The sequence below is a fragment of the Phyllostomus discolor genome, chromosome 11 (genome assembly GCF_004126475.2).
Source record: "Phyllostomus discolor isolate MPI-MPIP mPhyDis1 chromosome 11, mPhyDis1.pri.v3, whole genome shotgun sequence".
In the NCBI taxonomy this organism is placed as follows: Eukaryota; Metazoa; Chordata; class Mammalia; order Chiroptera; family Phyllostomidae; genus Phyllostomus; species Phyllostomus discolor.
In genome coordinates this window covers 87,873,908-87,891,083 of record NC_040913.2, presented here as the reverse complement: position 1 = coordinate 87,891,083, position 17,176 = coordinate 87,873,908, and the positions used below count along the sequence as shown (strand labels likewise).

Here is a 17,176-nt window from a genome sequence, read left to right as displayed (position 1 = left end):
TTCCAGTTTGGGGCGTGGTGAAGGAGGAAGTGAGACAGCCTCAGTGTTCCTGCTCAGCCAGGGAGACACAGCCTCCAGCCTTCCGTGGAAAGGGAAGGGCACTTCCAGAGCCAGCAGGGAGCTGGTTTATATGGACAGGAGTCCTCTCCCCTGGTCTCTGGTTGGTCTGTCCTCCTGCAAAGGAGGACTCCAAATTCTCAAAGTTTCATTGGTCCAAAAGGCACTGTCGTGACTGGTCAGAATAGAGCTTTCCTAGTTGGTCAGAGCTGTGCAGCTCCGACTGAGCGGGGAAAGCCTCGGTCCTATTGGTTGAAGTGGAATCCCAGGGACTCCCTCACAGGGGCTGCTCAGAAGGCAGGGGCACAGCCCGGCAGGCGGCTCAGTGCAGGCTTCTCCCGGGGTTGCAGTTTGCTCCAGAGGCCCCGGTGGAGCAGTGGCTGCTAGGCTCTGCTCTTTAAGAATTTGAGCCCAGTTAGCCTCCAGGGCCTTTTCTTAGTAGATGTCTTCTTTCTCAGGGTCCACAAAACTCATCTGGTGAAAAATTACACAACACGAAGAGTAAATTTTGAAAAAAAAAAAACTGGAGTTTTGTTTGAGACAGCTAGGACAAGGTGAAGATACAGCCAGGAGGTGAAGATTGTATGATACAGAAAAGGAGGCTTTTACCCGCCTTTGCTAATCACCAGAAAGTGGGTGTGGCTCCTTCTGTGTTGGTCTAGTTCCGGAACTAGTTTATCCTTTTATTCGACTCGCTGCTGTTAGTAGCCCAGAGTAAGCAAGCCACAGGCAGATGGATGTGCTTCTCAGTTTGGGAAAGTTAAAAGCGTTTTTGTTCTTCTGTGTGTCTCTCTCCACCTCCCGCTTCCCTCTCCCCCTCCTACCTTCCCTCCCTCTCCCCCTCCCCCATTTGTCTTTGTTAGCAGACCTGACTCAACTGCAAACAGGTGTTTTAAAGCAGCACAGGTACCAGCCCCTAGCTCTTCTCTCCCTCCCAAATTAGAGGCCCTCTTCCCTGGGGACAGTTGCAGGGATGGAGGTGGGTGGACGAAGCCATTGGAGTAGCTGTGGGGACACTCTGCTCAAAGCAGGTGCCAGCCCCAGCCTCCTCCTGCTCACCCCTCAGCCCTCCAGGAGGACAGAGGCGCAGGCACGCAAGTGCACCAGGAGACCTCGACCGCCCCGCAGGCATCATTTTCTCTCCCAGCTTTCCAGTTCGTAAGTCCTTTCCCGCTCTGCCCACAGCAGAAACTCAGGCGGGTGCTGGAGCTGGGCTGCCCATAACGGCCCAGAAGCTGCCAGTGGTGGCATTTCATTTGGAAAACCAGCAAACATGCCCAGATATGTTCCAAACCAGGTGTTCCTTTTTTTTTTTTTTTCATTTTCTAATGCTTGGCACGGTTCTGCAGCCTCACCACCTGGGAAAAAGAGACTCAGACTCATCTCAGACCATGAGATCGGATTCCCCTTCTGCGGGAACTGGCAAGGCGCTGGCTTATTTTTGATTCCTACGGCATGTCTGACCCTTGCTTGCTTACCTATTAAAAGGAAACATGTTCTCCTCAGACATTCTTGGTCGTGGGCTCCTGCTTCCTGTGACAATGGTCGGAGTTGCTGACCAGGCTCCGCCCTGCAGGGGGGCGGGGGGTGTCTCTCCCCCACCGTCCATAAGTTACCACTTAGCACTTACTGTACATTGAACACCCGTATCTCTTGTCACCTTTAAATAAGCACCGTGAAATAAATAAAGCTCAGGGAGGTCTGTAACTTATTCAAGAAAATACCCCACTGAAAAAGAACTATCCCACGAAAAACACATGTCCCGTATTTATTGTCACTTGTCTCTATAGCACCTGCCACCTCCCTGATTCGTAAAGCAGAGTTGGTGGGAAACACGTCCAGAGTTTCTTCTCTTTCCCCTGCAGAGTCAGTTAGTAAGTCCTGCGCTTGCTAGGAAATGGGGCTTTATGAGTTGCTGACACTGGAATCTGCCCTCTTAGCTTTGTGGTCTCACAGGTGACGCCCCTTAGTCAGTCTGGACCACGGTCCCAGTCAGTGCCCCGGCTGCCCGGTTGGACTGGTCAGCCTCGATGGCCCTGGCGAAGAGCTGAATTGTTTGGTAATAATCAGCTGAGCAAAATGACCGACGTCTTGTCTATCTGATATTTACTAACCATATAATATGAGCTTTTTAAAACATCTGCTGTGATTGCTGTCTAATTCATCAGATACAAACAAGTAACGGTCAGGCTGTTGTGGAAGGTGTGTGAGCTGGAGGAGCTTGCGGAAAGACAGACAGAAAGTGAGCCAAGTAAAGGGGCTGGTTGGGAGTGATAGGTAGTTTCTAGTACACATAGTGCCATTTTTTATTAGAAAAGGGTAAGGAAAACTGTTTTGAAAACAGAAATCACACCCTTTCTTAAATGTTTTATTTAGAGCATTTCTAATCGTAAGCTTTAAAATACAAGGAAAACGTACTGTATTTGGTAACCGATAATGTATACTTTTTATATTACCTCGTATCTTATAGAATTATATATGTTATGTAATCTTCCCATTATTTGCACATTTCCAGAGGTAGATGTTAAATATTGGGACATCTGTCACATGCCTGAAGGCAGACTTCTAAAAGCAGCCACGGGGTGAGTGACTTGGTGCCCTGCCCAGGTGAGGGGACACCCTGCCCCAGGTGCTACTGTTGCATAAATGTCACCAGTCACTCAGCACATTCGAAGTACAAGGCTTAGTGAAGTTCCTGAGAAAACCTGAGGAAACTTAAGTTACTTGAGTTCCTGCCCTTCGGGATGTAAGAATTTCGTTGGAAAGTAAGACATATTTGCAATTATCTTGCCATCAAAGGCAGCGTGGGCAGGCTCCGATGTCTACCAGTCCAACTTTTCTTCTTTGACTTCTTCACAAATCATCATTGCTTTGTGAGAATTTACTGTGTGTCCACCCTTATGTGGTCTGTAGGGGGCTGAGAAGTGAATTAGATGTGCACCTGGCCCCTGGAGAATCTAACAGGGGACATGAGACCTGTACGACTGGTTGTGACACAGAAGCCAGTGAAGGAACCATGGAAGAAGAAACAAATAAAATAAGACTCAGAGAAGAGAGAGCTGACTTCTCCTTGAGGAGAACAGAAGGACTCTCATCTTTCTCAGAACTTAACATACGTAGGATCTGGGCGTGGAAGGATGGAGGAAATGTCCTTGCGGCTGGAAGTGATGAGGGTCAGTGGAAACACAAGGGGGATGTAAAGGGGACGAACAGCAAGTGTGACCACAATAAAGACACATGAAAGGGATTCACAGGGAAATGCTTACCAAAATATTTTTGGGCTGTCTTTGAATAAGTATAGCTTTCACCTGGAGAGTTCATTGTACGTTTTACAGTCACACAAAAAAAGCCGTTTGGAGTTTTCCAGGAGTGTAATGACCCGTTGAGAGTTGTTTCTGGAACCTGGGGACTCTGGGAAGTCTGCTTGTCCCGTCCGTACCTCAGAGTCACTATAACCCAAAGTTTTTTCTCAAGTCGATGCAAAGCCTGTGTCGCTGGGCTCGCTTAAAGCAGAGGCCACCATGGTCGTGTGGGGTGGTGCTCTGAGGTGGCCTGGCCCACCTGTGCTAGAGTCTCGGTGTCTGTGCCCACGTCCGGCCCCTGGTTTGTCTGCGTGAGTTCCGAAGCTTGGCCGTAACACGTGCCCCAGATACTCGGTCGTTCTTCCTATGAGAACTTCAAGGGCAGTTTCCTCTCTGTCCTCAGTACCAGTGACAGTCACACTTCTACATTCTTTATCTTGAAAACACTCCGAATCATGGACCTCGTCTTGTTTTCCTCTTTGTTTTGGCAGCTAGATGATTTAGGACCAGATCGGTAGCCCGCTTTGGAAATATCTAGAACCCTACAGCAGGCGTTTGGTCCACTAAGCTCAACACTGGGCTTCATCTCATCTCTCCCGCTGTCAGGTTTTTGTTCTCCTGCCTTCCTTTCTGGCTACGCTTCATTTCATTTTATCTTGTTATACTTTATAAACTTAACTGTATCTTGAGTCAGTCATTATAGATAAACACACGCCCCACGCACTGTCATGCCCTGTACGTCGGCATCGCTAGAGCTGGCCTTGACCTCCGGCCGCGCCCTGGGCCTTGGCTTCCACCTGCGGTCCGAGGCCAAGTTTCAGTCTCCGGCCCTTCAGCTCGTCTGCTCGGACTCCGCACGTGCTCCGTCCTGTCAGGTTGTGGGTGGGCCCGAGCTCTGACTCTCTGCGTCTGTTTTGCTGGTAGAGCTCCTGGTTCTGGAGTCGAACCATCCGAGGTCCCGCAGACAGGACACACTGTGCCCCAGTTACCTGCAGGGACAGCCGGGGAGAGCGCGCACCTGGAGGGCACGGAGCCTCCCTCGTACCCCGTCCACTCCCACCAGTACCTGCGGCGTGGAGGAGTGAACCTAGAGCAAGCCGCCGTGGCCCTCGCTATTTTTGAAACCTTCAATGGTTTTCCCCGCTGTCTCTATTTTATGTATTTAAGATTTAGAATCTTACATGCTACACATTGACATATCTGATGGGAATATATCTTAAAATCATTTTATTTCCAATAGCCATCCCGACACCCATAAGGCTCTCCCTCTCACACAGCGCTCTCCCCGCCGTCGACAGCGCACCCTGGGGACGCAGAGGCTCGGCCAGTGTTGGTCAGCTGACTGAGCACAGGAGTGGACGAGTGAATGCGTGTGTTCCACGGAATCCTCGAATCGCACGAATCGTTAGATGGGGCCTTAGTACTTCCAGGTTACAGATGAGGAAACTGAGGTTGCCCGCCATGTTGCTGACAGAATTAGACGTGCCACTGTGATTTCTACTACACTGCTCTCTTCCCTGCTTAGTATAATATCTAACATATAATTTATACTGCGCGCAGAATACATAGAATTAATCACTCATTACTAATTTTATATAGGATAAACTACATATTCTATAGATGATATGTGGAATAACTTACATATCTTATCTTATATATTCTATATATGAGACATGGAATAAATTATGTATTGTAAGCCCTGGCTGGCATAGCTCAGTGGATTGAGCACGGGCTGCAAACCAAAGTGTTGCAGGTTCAATTCCCAGTCAGGGTACATGCCTGGGTTGCAGGCCATGACCCCCAGCAACCGCACATTGATGTTTCTCTCTCTCTCTCCCCCTCCCTTCCGTCTCTAAAAAATAAATAAATAAAATCTTTAAAAAAATTATGTATTGTATAATACCACTCTTTTTTTGAGCCATGAGTAAAAACACAGAGTCATCTGACCCCACAGTCTTCTTTTTGGGCACAATCTTAGTACTTTTCCCTTTGAACTGTTTCTCTCTGTTTCCATTCCATTGACACCAACAACCTCATCTAGGTCCTGGTGACTATAGCTTATTGTAGCATCTGATTAGCAGCTTCTCGAAACGTCCCTAAAAGACACCCATAGAGATTCTAATCATCCGCCCTGGCGCTGGGGAAGGCAAAGCTAATTAATTACTGTAGGAGCCTGGATCATAAATCTCCTACAAATTGTAAACTGTTAGCTTCCTTCTTTCCAGCACCATTAAAACTATATGCTCATTGAACCTTGCCATCCCTTCAAAGGCAAAGCTGAGGTTAGGACATGTAATTTCTCATGAGCATCAAAGCAATGGGCTGAGCAAGGTTTCTCCAGTTTCTAGTGCGGGGCTCTCCAAGATGAGAGACCGAGTAAGGAAGCAGCTCTTCTGCAGGTGGTACCGCTGCCCCTCGTTTCAAGACTAAGGAATGGTCACTTGTTAAGTGATATGATACGGGTTATTAGAGACCGCTGGGAGCATGCAGTAATTGCAGACACTAGATGCTACGGGAGGAGTTATTTTAATTCTTGAACCCTGTAAAGCGATAATATATATTCAAATTATAATGTATCATGTATGCATTTCATACAACCAGAATTACAATGTTGGTCTATAATATTTGGCTTAATCACTGCTGGAGTTCACGGTGTAGATAAAAGATAATCACTGTGTTTCCTGTTCTCCGTTAATAAGTGCATTTATATTAATAGCATGATTTAACACATTACTTTCAAATTATAGTGCCCTTTGAACTGCATTTAGTAAAAAGTTAACATCTTTTGTGTGCGGAACCATAATAAATTTGGCATTAAATTAAGGAGTCATCTGTCTGTTCCCTAAAGTGTAATATTTGTGAATGCTAGCATTTTCAAAGCTAGATAATATGATTGAAAAGTAGGTCTCCGAATTTGTGAATTTTAACTTAACGACTTGTTAGCTTTCGGTAATTCTTCCCTGGTTACAGTCTAGCCTTGTGTTTATATTTCGAAGTTGCCGGATCCTCTATGACCAAAATTCTGGTTTAGAACAAAATTTTCCGTGCCCCTGACACAGCGGACCGCGTCACTCTGGTCACCTCTGACTTGCTCCGGAATGGAGTTCTACTGCACACTGAAATTGGAAAATCTGTTCTGTGTGTGTTCTAATGGGTGTAACGGTCATTAAGTCTCCGAGTCTTCTGACGTAGTAATCAGATGTGATTCAGTCTGTTAAATATCCATGAAACAACATCTGCTTCACAGAGTGACCTTCTGCTGAAGAATACTTAGCGTCTATTAGTGGATCGCGGTGCAGATCTGCCGTATTTGGAATGCACGCAACCAGGAGAGTCGACTGCTGTTTAGCAACTAGCTTGTAATAATTTATTGCGGTTAAATAAAGCTTTAAAAAAAACTCCATTAAATAATTATAGGGATTATATGCATTTCGAAAACCTTTGTGTTCTACTGAAATTACCCATTTAATTTCAGGGTTGGTTTGTTAAAAAAAGCTGGAATCTAAAGGCACGTTAGGGGAGCTGTCAGATGCTGTTTTCTGTAGGTGTTAATAAAACCAGATGAAAAAAAAAATCCGAAACAAATTAAAACCAAAAGCAGCTTTACCATCTGTTGTATATTAATTAGAACTTTGTGTATCAAGGGTAAACTTGCTCTTAGAGAATGTCACCGAACACCCGCTTAATAGAATAATATGCAAATGTATTAGGTGATGGATGCCTATGCCGTTTCTCATGCTAATTCAGGTGCAGCGGATCGCCGAGAAATGGGCAGTGTGCACAGGTACGGGCGTTCACACACACGCATATGTAATGAGCTTTCTTCTTTACTTTCAGAGCAACCTGCAAACAGCCAAGGCCAGCCCACCCTGCAGCCCTTGCCGCCTCCCCATAAGCAGCACTCCGCTCAGCACCACCCATCCATCACCTCTCTCAACAGAAACTCCCTGACGAGTAGGAGGAACCAGAGTCCGGCCCCGCCGGCTGCTTTGCCCGCCGAGCTGCAAACCACACCCGAGTCCGTCCAGCTGCAGGACAGCTGGGTCCTTGGCAGTAATGTACCACTGGAGAGCAGGTAACTCCTCCCCGGGAGGCCTCAGAGCGCCCGATGACCAGGGCCGCACGGACGATGTGCATTCGGCCGTAGTCAACAACATTTTAAGATTAACACGTCCAACTCTTCTCTTACTGAGAGAAATGTATCAAACCTCTATCCTCTAGTTTGTGTTTTCTAGGAACGGGTCAAGGTTATTGGTCAGTTTTTTGATTGCTGGGTCAATGAAATTGTCCTTACTGTTGTTTCTATCCCCTTGTGTACAAATCAGCGAACATGTTTAGAAGAGAATAGAAGTATAAAATGTGATTCTCAGTCCCACGGCTCTGTGAACACAGTTAGCGCCTACTTGGTCCCAGACACCCTACTTTTCAAAGACTGGGCTGTGTCCATCACATCACAGATTCAGACTGGACTCCCACATATGGTACTTCAGCACAAGTCAGGTGACTGCTCATGCAGGGTGTTTTAGTTTCTCGCAGTGTGGGGGGAAGGGAGGGGACCCGCTTGCTGAAGCTTCTCCCGTCGTTCTTCCCTGAAACATTCCAGCCACCCTTCAACAGTCCGTTAGCGAATTCTTCCCAAGAATGAATGGAAGTCTCCCATCCTGAAACTTCCATCCTCTGGTTGGGATCTTGCAACCAGTGGTCCTTAACTGTCCAAAACAGTCCCCCCATTTCTATACGATGGCTGACCCTCGGAGGCTTTGCCCGCTGCCCGCTCTCGTCTGCACCCTGCTGAGGTTTCCGTGCACTTCCTCCGCCAGGACTTCCTGCACAGGTTGGCCCGCACATGGCCACTGTTCCTGCCCAAGTACGGATCCGTAAGCGGGGTGTCGCGCTCATCCACTTCAGTGTGAAATATCTCCAGGTGCAAACCTCGCTCCCTTCTGCCTCCGGACAGAACCTCAACAGTTATGTTCCCGTCGCATCGTGTGCCACACAGGCGGAGTGCGGGGTGCGGGGCTACCTCACTGCTATCTCACTGGCAGCTTTGCAGCTGCGTGCCCTTGACATTCCCATCAGTACTCCTTTCTGTCCTGCCCTGAGCTTCCGTTAGACTCAGAGGGAACGGATCCTCGCCACGTAAATGCCGGAAAGAGTGGACTCTGGACATCCTGGGAGAGTGTCCCCTAAAATGTCGTGCCCCCTAAAACATCCCTCACTGTCACTGGCATCAGCTTTTAAATCAGCTTCTGGAGGAAGAAATGGTCTCACAACACGTACATTTCTTTCTTTTTGCCATGAAGTGCATGATCTAAACCAGTTTGGCCCTGAGGATGCGCTGGCAGGAGGTTCTCATAGTTGTCAACAATAAAGATCCTGCTGTCTTATCTTTCCCTCTTGACCTAAGAACAAGGTTGCAAGATGCTCTTGTCTTTTTATCTGTAGTGTCGGCCAGGAGTCGTTGAGGTTTATCGTGCGTGTTGTGTTATGGAACACTCTTCTGGGAGAAATTAGAAAGTGCAGGAAAAGTAGGCAGGCAGCAAATTTCTTCACTTACGATGGAGTCATGTACACAGACTCTTTTCCCCGCTAAGGTTATTAACACAGAGCTAAATTTACCCACCGTAATTAATTAGCACACACTGAACAACTCATCAACACCGATTCACTACAGTCATTCGGAAAAAATGTATTAAGAAAGAAGTCATTTTGCAGTTGAGTCATCCAGTTGAATGGGGATAATTGCATTGCGGTTGACAATAATGCTTTTGACGTATGTTTATGAGATATGTCAAGTTAGGTCATCAGAAGCATGTTTCATTGTAGGGATGTTCTGGGGAGCACGAAAGGCTCCACGATGGGAGTGTCCATGGGAGCGTCGCTCTCCCTCGAAGCCATACCTGGTCGTGAAGAGATCTGGAGCAGCTTTGGAGGAAGACAGGCTGTGTTCTTGTCCTCCCACACATCGTGCTAGTGAACGTTGGCTACTGAAAGGTTAAGCAGCTGTTTGGAGGACAGCCCGTCGCCGCTGTATATATGAAGTTGCAGCCGATTTCTCTGTATTCAGAAATCACTCGGGGGCGGTATCAAAGCAACACCGGGTGAAATCCCCTTTCAAAGCAGTACCGGTAGTGAGCCATCACACGCTGCGTTTTGTAGTTTTACGCAGTGGCGTAGGTAGAAAATCTGCCAGACAATATTATCCCATTTACATACAGAAGAATACATCTAAAGCTTATAGAGCATGTGAAAAATGCTCATGTGTAGCATGGTTTTATTTTCTCATGCTCAGTGTCCATGTCCTACACTATTGCCGCTCGAGAAACGTAGCATTTCACCTCGCAGGTGCAGAAGGGCGTGGCCTTCGGCAGCGCCCCGCAAGCATGCAGCACGCCCCCCTGGAGGCGTGGCTGTGGTTCCTCCGGTGGTCACGGGGGGGGGCGGGGCCTGGAGGTGCAGCCCTGTCGTAGTCTTCATCACTGATCTTCCCTTTTTCCGTTGGGTTTCCTCACTGAGCACGTTTCCCAGGCCCCGTCTCAGCTACGTTAACAACTTTATCCAGACCTGTGTCTCTGCCTTGAACAAGCTTTTAATCTACTGTGTAGTTTCGTCTTTGGCTGTTTGGTTTTTTTCCATATACTCATTTTACTGATACTCACTTTCCTGAAACTGCCCTTGAAAGGATCTAGGCCATCACGTCTGGAATTCGGTGCGTGTAGCTAAGGATCTCTCTGGCTTCCCTTGGTCTCCTCCCCTTGCCTCCTGCCAGCGTATGGACAGCGGTTGGTTACAAGCTGACATGTAATAATCCAGGGAAATCTCAGTAATGTATAGAATTTCAGTTTCTTAGAGGCTGTAGCGAAGACATAAACATTTCCTGCCTTGTCCTGTCTGTTTTAGTCTAGCTTTCATTTTGATTTGGTAAAAAGCAGCTTTTTCATCACCTGTTTCTCGCCTCCGTAAAAGTGTGGATTTCTTTCTGTGACGAATTTAACATTTGCCACTGCTGGAGACAGATGCTGTTCCTGTGGACGGAGCACTTCTGCTCAGCAAAGAGAGTGGCTGTGGTCTGCAATCTCCAGTGAGGTCCGGGTCTCCTGGAGTCACGTGAAGATCCACAGGAGCGTTTGCAAGTCAGTTCATCAGCATGTCATTATCTCATCATCATCTCCTATGAATAAACATCGGAGCCTCAAGGCACCAACGCTAGCTTGGAATTTGCCTTAAAGGTCCTCTTTTGGAGCTCACCGTTTCTTACATTTTCTATAATTCACTGTCAGGCCATTTGATCGCCTGTGGCCTCTCCTCTGTTTATTCTACACTCCAGCTGCTTCAGTGCATGATAATAGCCGCAACCAGACTCGGGAGCAGCTGAGGAGGAGCTCAGACCTGCCCCGGGTAGCACAGCTCTTAAAGGTGCAGTACAGGGACTCTCGTGGAGCAGCCCTGACCTTCGGCAGTCGTGAAGCTAATTGCCCGCGAGGTCCTCCTTTATATACGTGAATTAAGTAGCCTAGCAGTTCCCTGTGAGCTGTTAACAAAATGGTTCATTTGTAACCATTTAATAAAACATTTATTCAACTCCTGTTTTATTATGAAGTGTACTTTGGCATTGATAGTTCATTAGTTATGTTCCCATAGCGTTTTACCTTGTAGTTCAACTAATGCTTTGCTAATTATTAATGTATGAAATTGCATATTAAATCACCTTTTTATTATTGCATGTTTAATTTAAACATCAAGATGTCCTGGGCCGCTTTAATGTGAAATCAATGGCTACATCTTTAAAAACATAAAGTACCTAGCCGGCAGTGTAATTTACTAAGCTGAAATTCCCTTTTTTCTCCGACTTTCATCTTCGCTCTCGGTGGTTCTAGGGAAAAAGTCCTGTGGGCACCAGGCCTACCAGCCTGGCCCATTAGAAGTCCTGGCAGCAGCCTCCCTGCTGCAGCCATGCCGGACCCGGGGGCATTTTCCCCATAGAGACACTGCACCTCCACCTGCGGGTGATGACCAGCTGCCTTTAGCAAGGTACTACGTAGTGAGATTCTCCACCGTTGAAGGGATTACGTAACATATCCCTGGAGAGGTAACCCACTGACTTAGGTTGACCGTGTGACGTCTTATCCTTTTGTTCAGGTTTGGGGAGAGAGACCCCAGGGTACCTGGAAGGAAAGGGTATATAGCACAGAATATGGAAAGGAGATGCAAAAATGAAGAGACTGAGGTTCCTAAATACAAACTGCAAAATTTGACCTGGGCCGAGGCTAAGAAATTCTTAATTAATAATTAAAAGTCTCACCATCTCCATTTGTTCAAAAGAAATAACAACAACAAAAACCCTGTAAACTCATCTAAAATTACATACTAATAAATAGGAGAAGTCAGTTGGATTCTAGAGCTTTTCAAATATTTCATCTTTAGTGCTTCTGATAGTTCTTAAAAGGCTTAAAAAGAGATGTGTGTGTATCCACAAGAGGTGTGCCTCTTATAGGTAAAGGGAAAGAAAGAGGAAGAGTGAGCTATGGTGTATAATGGTTTGTAGGAGGTGTTTATGTTTAAGCCTCGTTTCAATGTGTGGCTTAAAAACCTTGTCTCAGCCCTGGCTGGTGTAGCTCAGTGGATTGAGCGCGGGCTGCGAACCAAAGTGTCGCAGGTTCGATTCCCAGTCGGGGTACATGCCTGGGTTACCGGCCATGACCCCCAGCAACCGCACATTGATGTTTCTCTCTCTCTCTTTCTCCCTCTCTACCCTCTCTAAAAATAAATAAATACAATTTTAAAATAAATAAATACAATCTTCATAAAAAAAAGAAAAACTTTGTCTCGGTGAGAGGAGGAAGCTATTGGAGCCCAAACGCAGTGCCTGCGGGCGATGGCGAGCATACAGTTCATCACAAACAGGACAATTGGCAAGTGAAAGGAGAATCGGAACCATTGCCCTGGAACAGCAGGAGTAACCTGAGGCCGTCCAGGGCGAAGAGGGGATGTGTGGTTTCCCTGCTAAATTTCAGTCCCATTGGCAAAGGGGCTTCCAAGCCCCGATGCCTTGTACCGAAGGGACAGACTGAGACAGAGGTCAGTGAGGGGCAGTGGAAAGGCAGCCATCAGCGGAATACAGGTGTGACTCCCAGCTTGAACTTTTCTCATTTCTGGTGCCAAGTCGTAGCAAATGTTTAACCCTTTGTCAGCCCCTTCTCAGGAGAAACTGTGGTTGACCGCCAGAATATGTAACTCCTAAAATAATGCATAAGATTTATGTTCTTCTCACAGTACTCAGAGAATAGGGAGCATATACTGAAGTTATCATGCTGAATAAATTTTTTTTCAAAAAGTTCAAATTTCATTTTAAGTGTAAATTGTTAGATTTCAAGGTAACCTGTGTATTCACTAAAACATAAAACAAGGATAAGGTTTGATTCTGAATTTACTCCAAGAACAAACACCATGTGTCTCCAGCAGCATTACAACTTGGCTCCCGAAAACATTCACTGAAATTCAGACCTCATTCTATCAAGTATGAGGTTCTCAAAGATGGTTACCGAGATAAGTGATGGCAAAGCAAGATTTTTATGGGTGAAATTACTATTCACCAGTTCTAAAGCTACAGCCTCCGTTTGGCTGTCTAGCGGGCATCATGCCGGTATCTGTGGAGCCATCCCCAGGTGTCAACATTGCTCTCTCCGTTCGTGAGTCAATCGTAGTCGATCTAGTGGGAAAACACACACAGGGGAGCACTGTGGGAGGGGCATGTGCCCTATAGACAGACCTGTCTTTGATCCGAGACCCTACTATGTAATCATCTCCAACTTACTGAAATCCAAGGTCAATTTCAATGCGGTAATGATGCCAACTCAGGAAAGTGTTGTGAGTACTCACTGAAATAATGCGATTAAGCATGTGGTATGTGACAGAGGCTCCATAAATGTCTTTTAAAAATAGGAGCTAATAATAATAACAACCATTGCATATAGAACAAAATAACCTAATCGATTAGCAGTTGAACAAATTCTTTTATCATCACATAGATCCCTTCTTTCCGATGGATAAGGAGACTATTTGTCTTAACTGGGATATTTATAGTAACAAATAGTAAGTTTACCTTTCTGTGTTAGGTAGGCCAAGCATAAACAATAATTTTACCAGAATAAAACCTCTCGGTTTTTTCACTATTCATGTCACTCAACAAAAAGTAGGTGAATTTTTGTAGGAAGGAACCCCAAGTCTGCTAATTTTGTTCTTGAGAACAAAAAACAAAAACCTCCAAGTTATAATGAAAGGCAACTATGCGTGTCCTTGAACCACTTGATTAGCTGAGGCAGTAAGTGTTTGGAATGAATCGCGAAAGCCTTGATAGATGCAGTTAGGCCCCCGTTGACTTGAGGTACTGAAAGTGTTGGGTGTGTGTGAGTGTGGCGAAGGCTCTGTACAGCAGAGCGGGGTGTTGTTTTGTTTAATCAGAGGGAAACAGTTTGTTTTTAGTAGCAATGAAGATACCAAGAAAATTTGCATTCCATTATTCGCTATAGGCCTAAATGATTTTTAAAGCAGCGATTTTAACACATTGGCCCTGGCCCAATGGCTCATCCCATTAGAGTGATGATTGAGAGTAATGGTTAGAGTGTCATCCCGACACAACAAGGTTGTGGGTTTGTTTCATCCCCAGGCAGGGCACATACAAGAAGCAACCAATGAATGCATGAATAAATGGAACAACAACTCAACATTTCTCTCTCTCTCCCCCCCTCCAAACACACCCCTCACCTCTCTCTAAAATCAATCAATAAAAATAATAACTGCAAATAATGCATACTGTGATAACGTTTGGTCTTGGATAACCAGCAATCCGTAAAAATATTCATATATGACAACCTTAGTTCCCATAGTACCAGGTGAGATGAATTTTTAATTACTTCTAACACGTTTCCAGTCACTTCTCTGAACACGATCGAAGCTGACAGTCTTCTGTGCCATTTGTCCTGAGGGCTCGGGTCACAGCTAATAACCGATGCGGTCCTTATCTTTTTCTGAGCGTGCTCTCTTCATTCCCGCACCTCTCTTCCTCGGCAACTGTTCTGTGAGGGCTCTTTAGTTCTTTGACGCTTCACTGATATTGTCTGTGAAACTATGTTTCATTCCTTAACGTGTGTGTGTGTGTGTGTGTGTGTGTGTGTGTTTCATCTGTACTTGACATCCTTACTACACGGTGATTTTATCTTTTCCTAGAATTAATTGTTGTCCATGTTTAAAACTGCGTTTTTTCCTCTAAAATTTTATCTTCCGGTTTCATTACCAATTAGCATATGCCCTGTCAAAAGATAATTGCTTATCTTTTTCTGTGTTTCTTTATTTTGCCTTGACATGCTTTTGCCCATTTTTTCCCTCTCTCCTCTAATCTCAAGCCTGTTTTCTACACCATTCTCAGAACCTTCCTTCTTAGCCCCAAAGATTAAATTCTCAGACGTGCAATTAACCAACTAATCCTAATACATTCTATTTGATAACCCCTCTGATTCTGCTCTGACCCTCTTAGCATCTCACCGCATATCCTGAACCAGTTAAAATACTACCAGAATTATCCTGTTCCAATTACATCCTGCACTAATACAACACTGCTTCCCCCTGATCGTGGAGTACCAGAAAAACATTGGTTTGTGGACCGACAGATCTGTGTTAAAACTCCCAGCATCTTACTCACTTGGGCCAATTACTCTTACATTTTTCTCTTTTTTTTTTCATAAAATAAGCTTGATAATAGTTCACAAAGATTTTGTAGGGATTTATTGAATTGTCATGTGTAAAGTTCCCAGCACTTTAGTTTCTTTTCCTGATTCCTTTCTTAGGCCACACGTTTAAAAGTATGCTTATTGATTTAGTATTTATAAAGATAAAGGACATCTACCAAGAACGTCCACGTTGGCTCATTTCTGCCTTTCAGCTTTGGAGATAGGTGCTTTTGCATTGTGAGAATAATCACCTCTTTCTGATTTAATTGGCGTGGATGACGTCCTGGAAGAGGTAAACTGGGAAGTGACTTTTCCACAGACAGGATGTGTTTTAGGACAAGGTGACGGGAGTAATGTGGGAGGGAATTGTCTGTGACAGTGGTGGGGTTGTGATATTTCATAAAATAAGGCTTGGATGCATGCATGCACTGAGTAGGCGTGTATGAAAGTCTCCCCGTGCACCACCACGGGACACTCCGCTGTGTCAGAGAGGACCCAGGGCAGCTGGGGCGGCTGCAGGGAAAGATGGACTCTCTTCCAGAACAAACTTCGGAACTGGAATTAATCTTAGAGGGTATCTAATCTCTTTAGTTCCCTTTAAAGGTCCATTGTGACTTGGAACTCTCCTGTTCTACGAGTTTGACTTTGCTTAGAATCCAAATATTGCTGAGATTATACACTATCTGTTGAAATCTGGCTAACTTTTCTGGTGCTCCAGCCAACGGATTATAAACTGTTGTTGCATTTTCACATTTTTAAATAAACAAGAACAAAGCCTACTAAAAGAACACATTTTGCAGACTTTAAGCAGTTTAGAAAACTGAAAATTATTATAAATGACAATCATTCTTCTTGGCAACAAATTCGTACATTGATGGGAATATTTCCAAATGTAAGTTTTAAAATATTCTCTCTGTACTAATGGTTTCTTTAGAGAAGCAATACTTTCTCACTCATTCTTGAATACTACCTTTAGTTTGAAGGGACAGATTGATAATATTTTTTTAGATTTTATTTATTATTTTTAGAGAGAGCAGGGTTGAGAGAGAGAGAGAAACATCAGTGTGTGGTTGCCTCTCATGCACCCCCAACTGGGGACCTGGCCCACAACCCAGGCATGTGTCCTGCCTGGGAACCGAACCTGGCAACCCTTTGGTTCACAGGCTGGCACTCAATCCACTGAGTCACACCAGTCATGGCTAATAATAATATTTTTTTAAAAGAAAACATTCTTAGTAGGCTACTACTGATAGCCACTTGTCATCACAGAAAAGATAAGCAAATTTGGAGCTTCCTCCTTTTTCTATATTTAACTCACTTTTAAGGCTTATAATTATTTTGGGTGTCTGCCATGGAATAACATTTATATGGTTAAAAAAGATGCTTAAGACCAGTGCAGAACGCATCCGTAACTATTTTGAAGAGCCCTGTACTTAATCACACAGAGGCCGGACACTAGGAGGTGAGGCCTTGCCTGCCAGCCGCTCTCCTCGGAGAACTCTCCTTCTCTCAGCCACCAGCCGTCAGCGGCTTTGCCCCGGGAGAGCTGAGTGTAGGCTCCGTGGTCGTCAGCGTATTCAATATTATAACAGCTTAATGACGTTCTTATTTTTTTTAAAGACAGATAAGGGAAACACTTTCTTTTTTTATTTTATTTATTTATTTTTAGAGACTAGAAGGGAGGGAGAAAGAGAGAGAGAAACATCAATGTGTGGTTGTCTCTTATGTGGCCCCCACTGGGGACCTGGCCCTCAACTCAGGCAGGTGCCCTGACTGGGAATCGAACCTGCAATGCTTTGGTTCGCAGCCCACGCTCAATCCACTGAGCTACACCAGCCAGGGCTCTTTCTTATTTTTTAGATAAGCAATAAATACAAATAAAAGTGTGTTCTACATGAGAGTTAAGATATATTCCACATATAGAAATGCCTACTATATTATGCAACTGGTGAAGAATATAAGTTTTAGGGCAAAACAGGCTTGGCTTTGGCCCTGTATCAGCGCTGACGTATTAAAGCTGTTTCCTCATCTTGAAAAAGTAGATTTTATACACACACACACACACACACACACACAAAGTAGAGACTTTGT

General features: G+C 45.2%; 1 protein-coding gene across 4 annotated transcripts in view; it reads left to right on the top strand.

The window, feature by feature from the left end:
• TENM3 (teneurin transmembrane protein 3) overlaps positions 1 to 17,176 on the top strand; it is a 562,504-nt gene that overhangs the window by 385,160 nt on the left and 160,168 nt on the right. For all 4 annotated transcript variants that reach the window (XM_028526435.2, XM_036011778.1, XM_036011777.1 and 1 more), the window contains exon 4: positions 7,197 to 7,434. In XM_028526435.2, the coding sequence (XP_028382236.1) occupies positions 7,197 to 7,434 (238 nt within the window). The remainder of the gene's footprint in view (positions 1 to 7,196; positions 7,435 to 17,176) is intronic.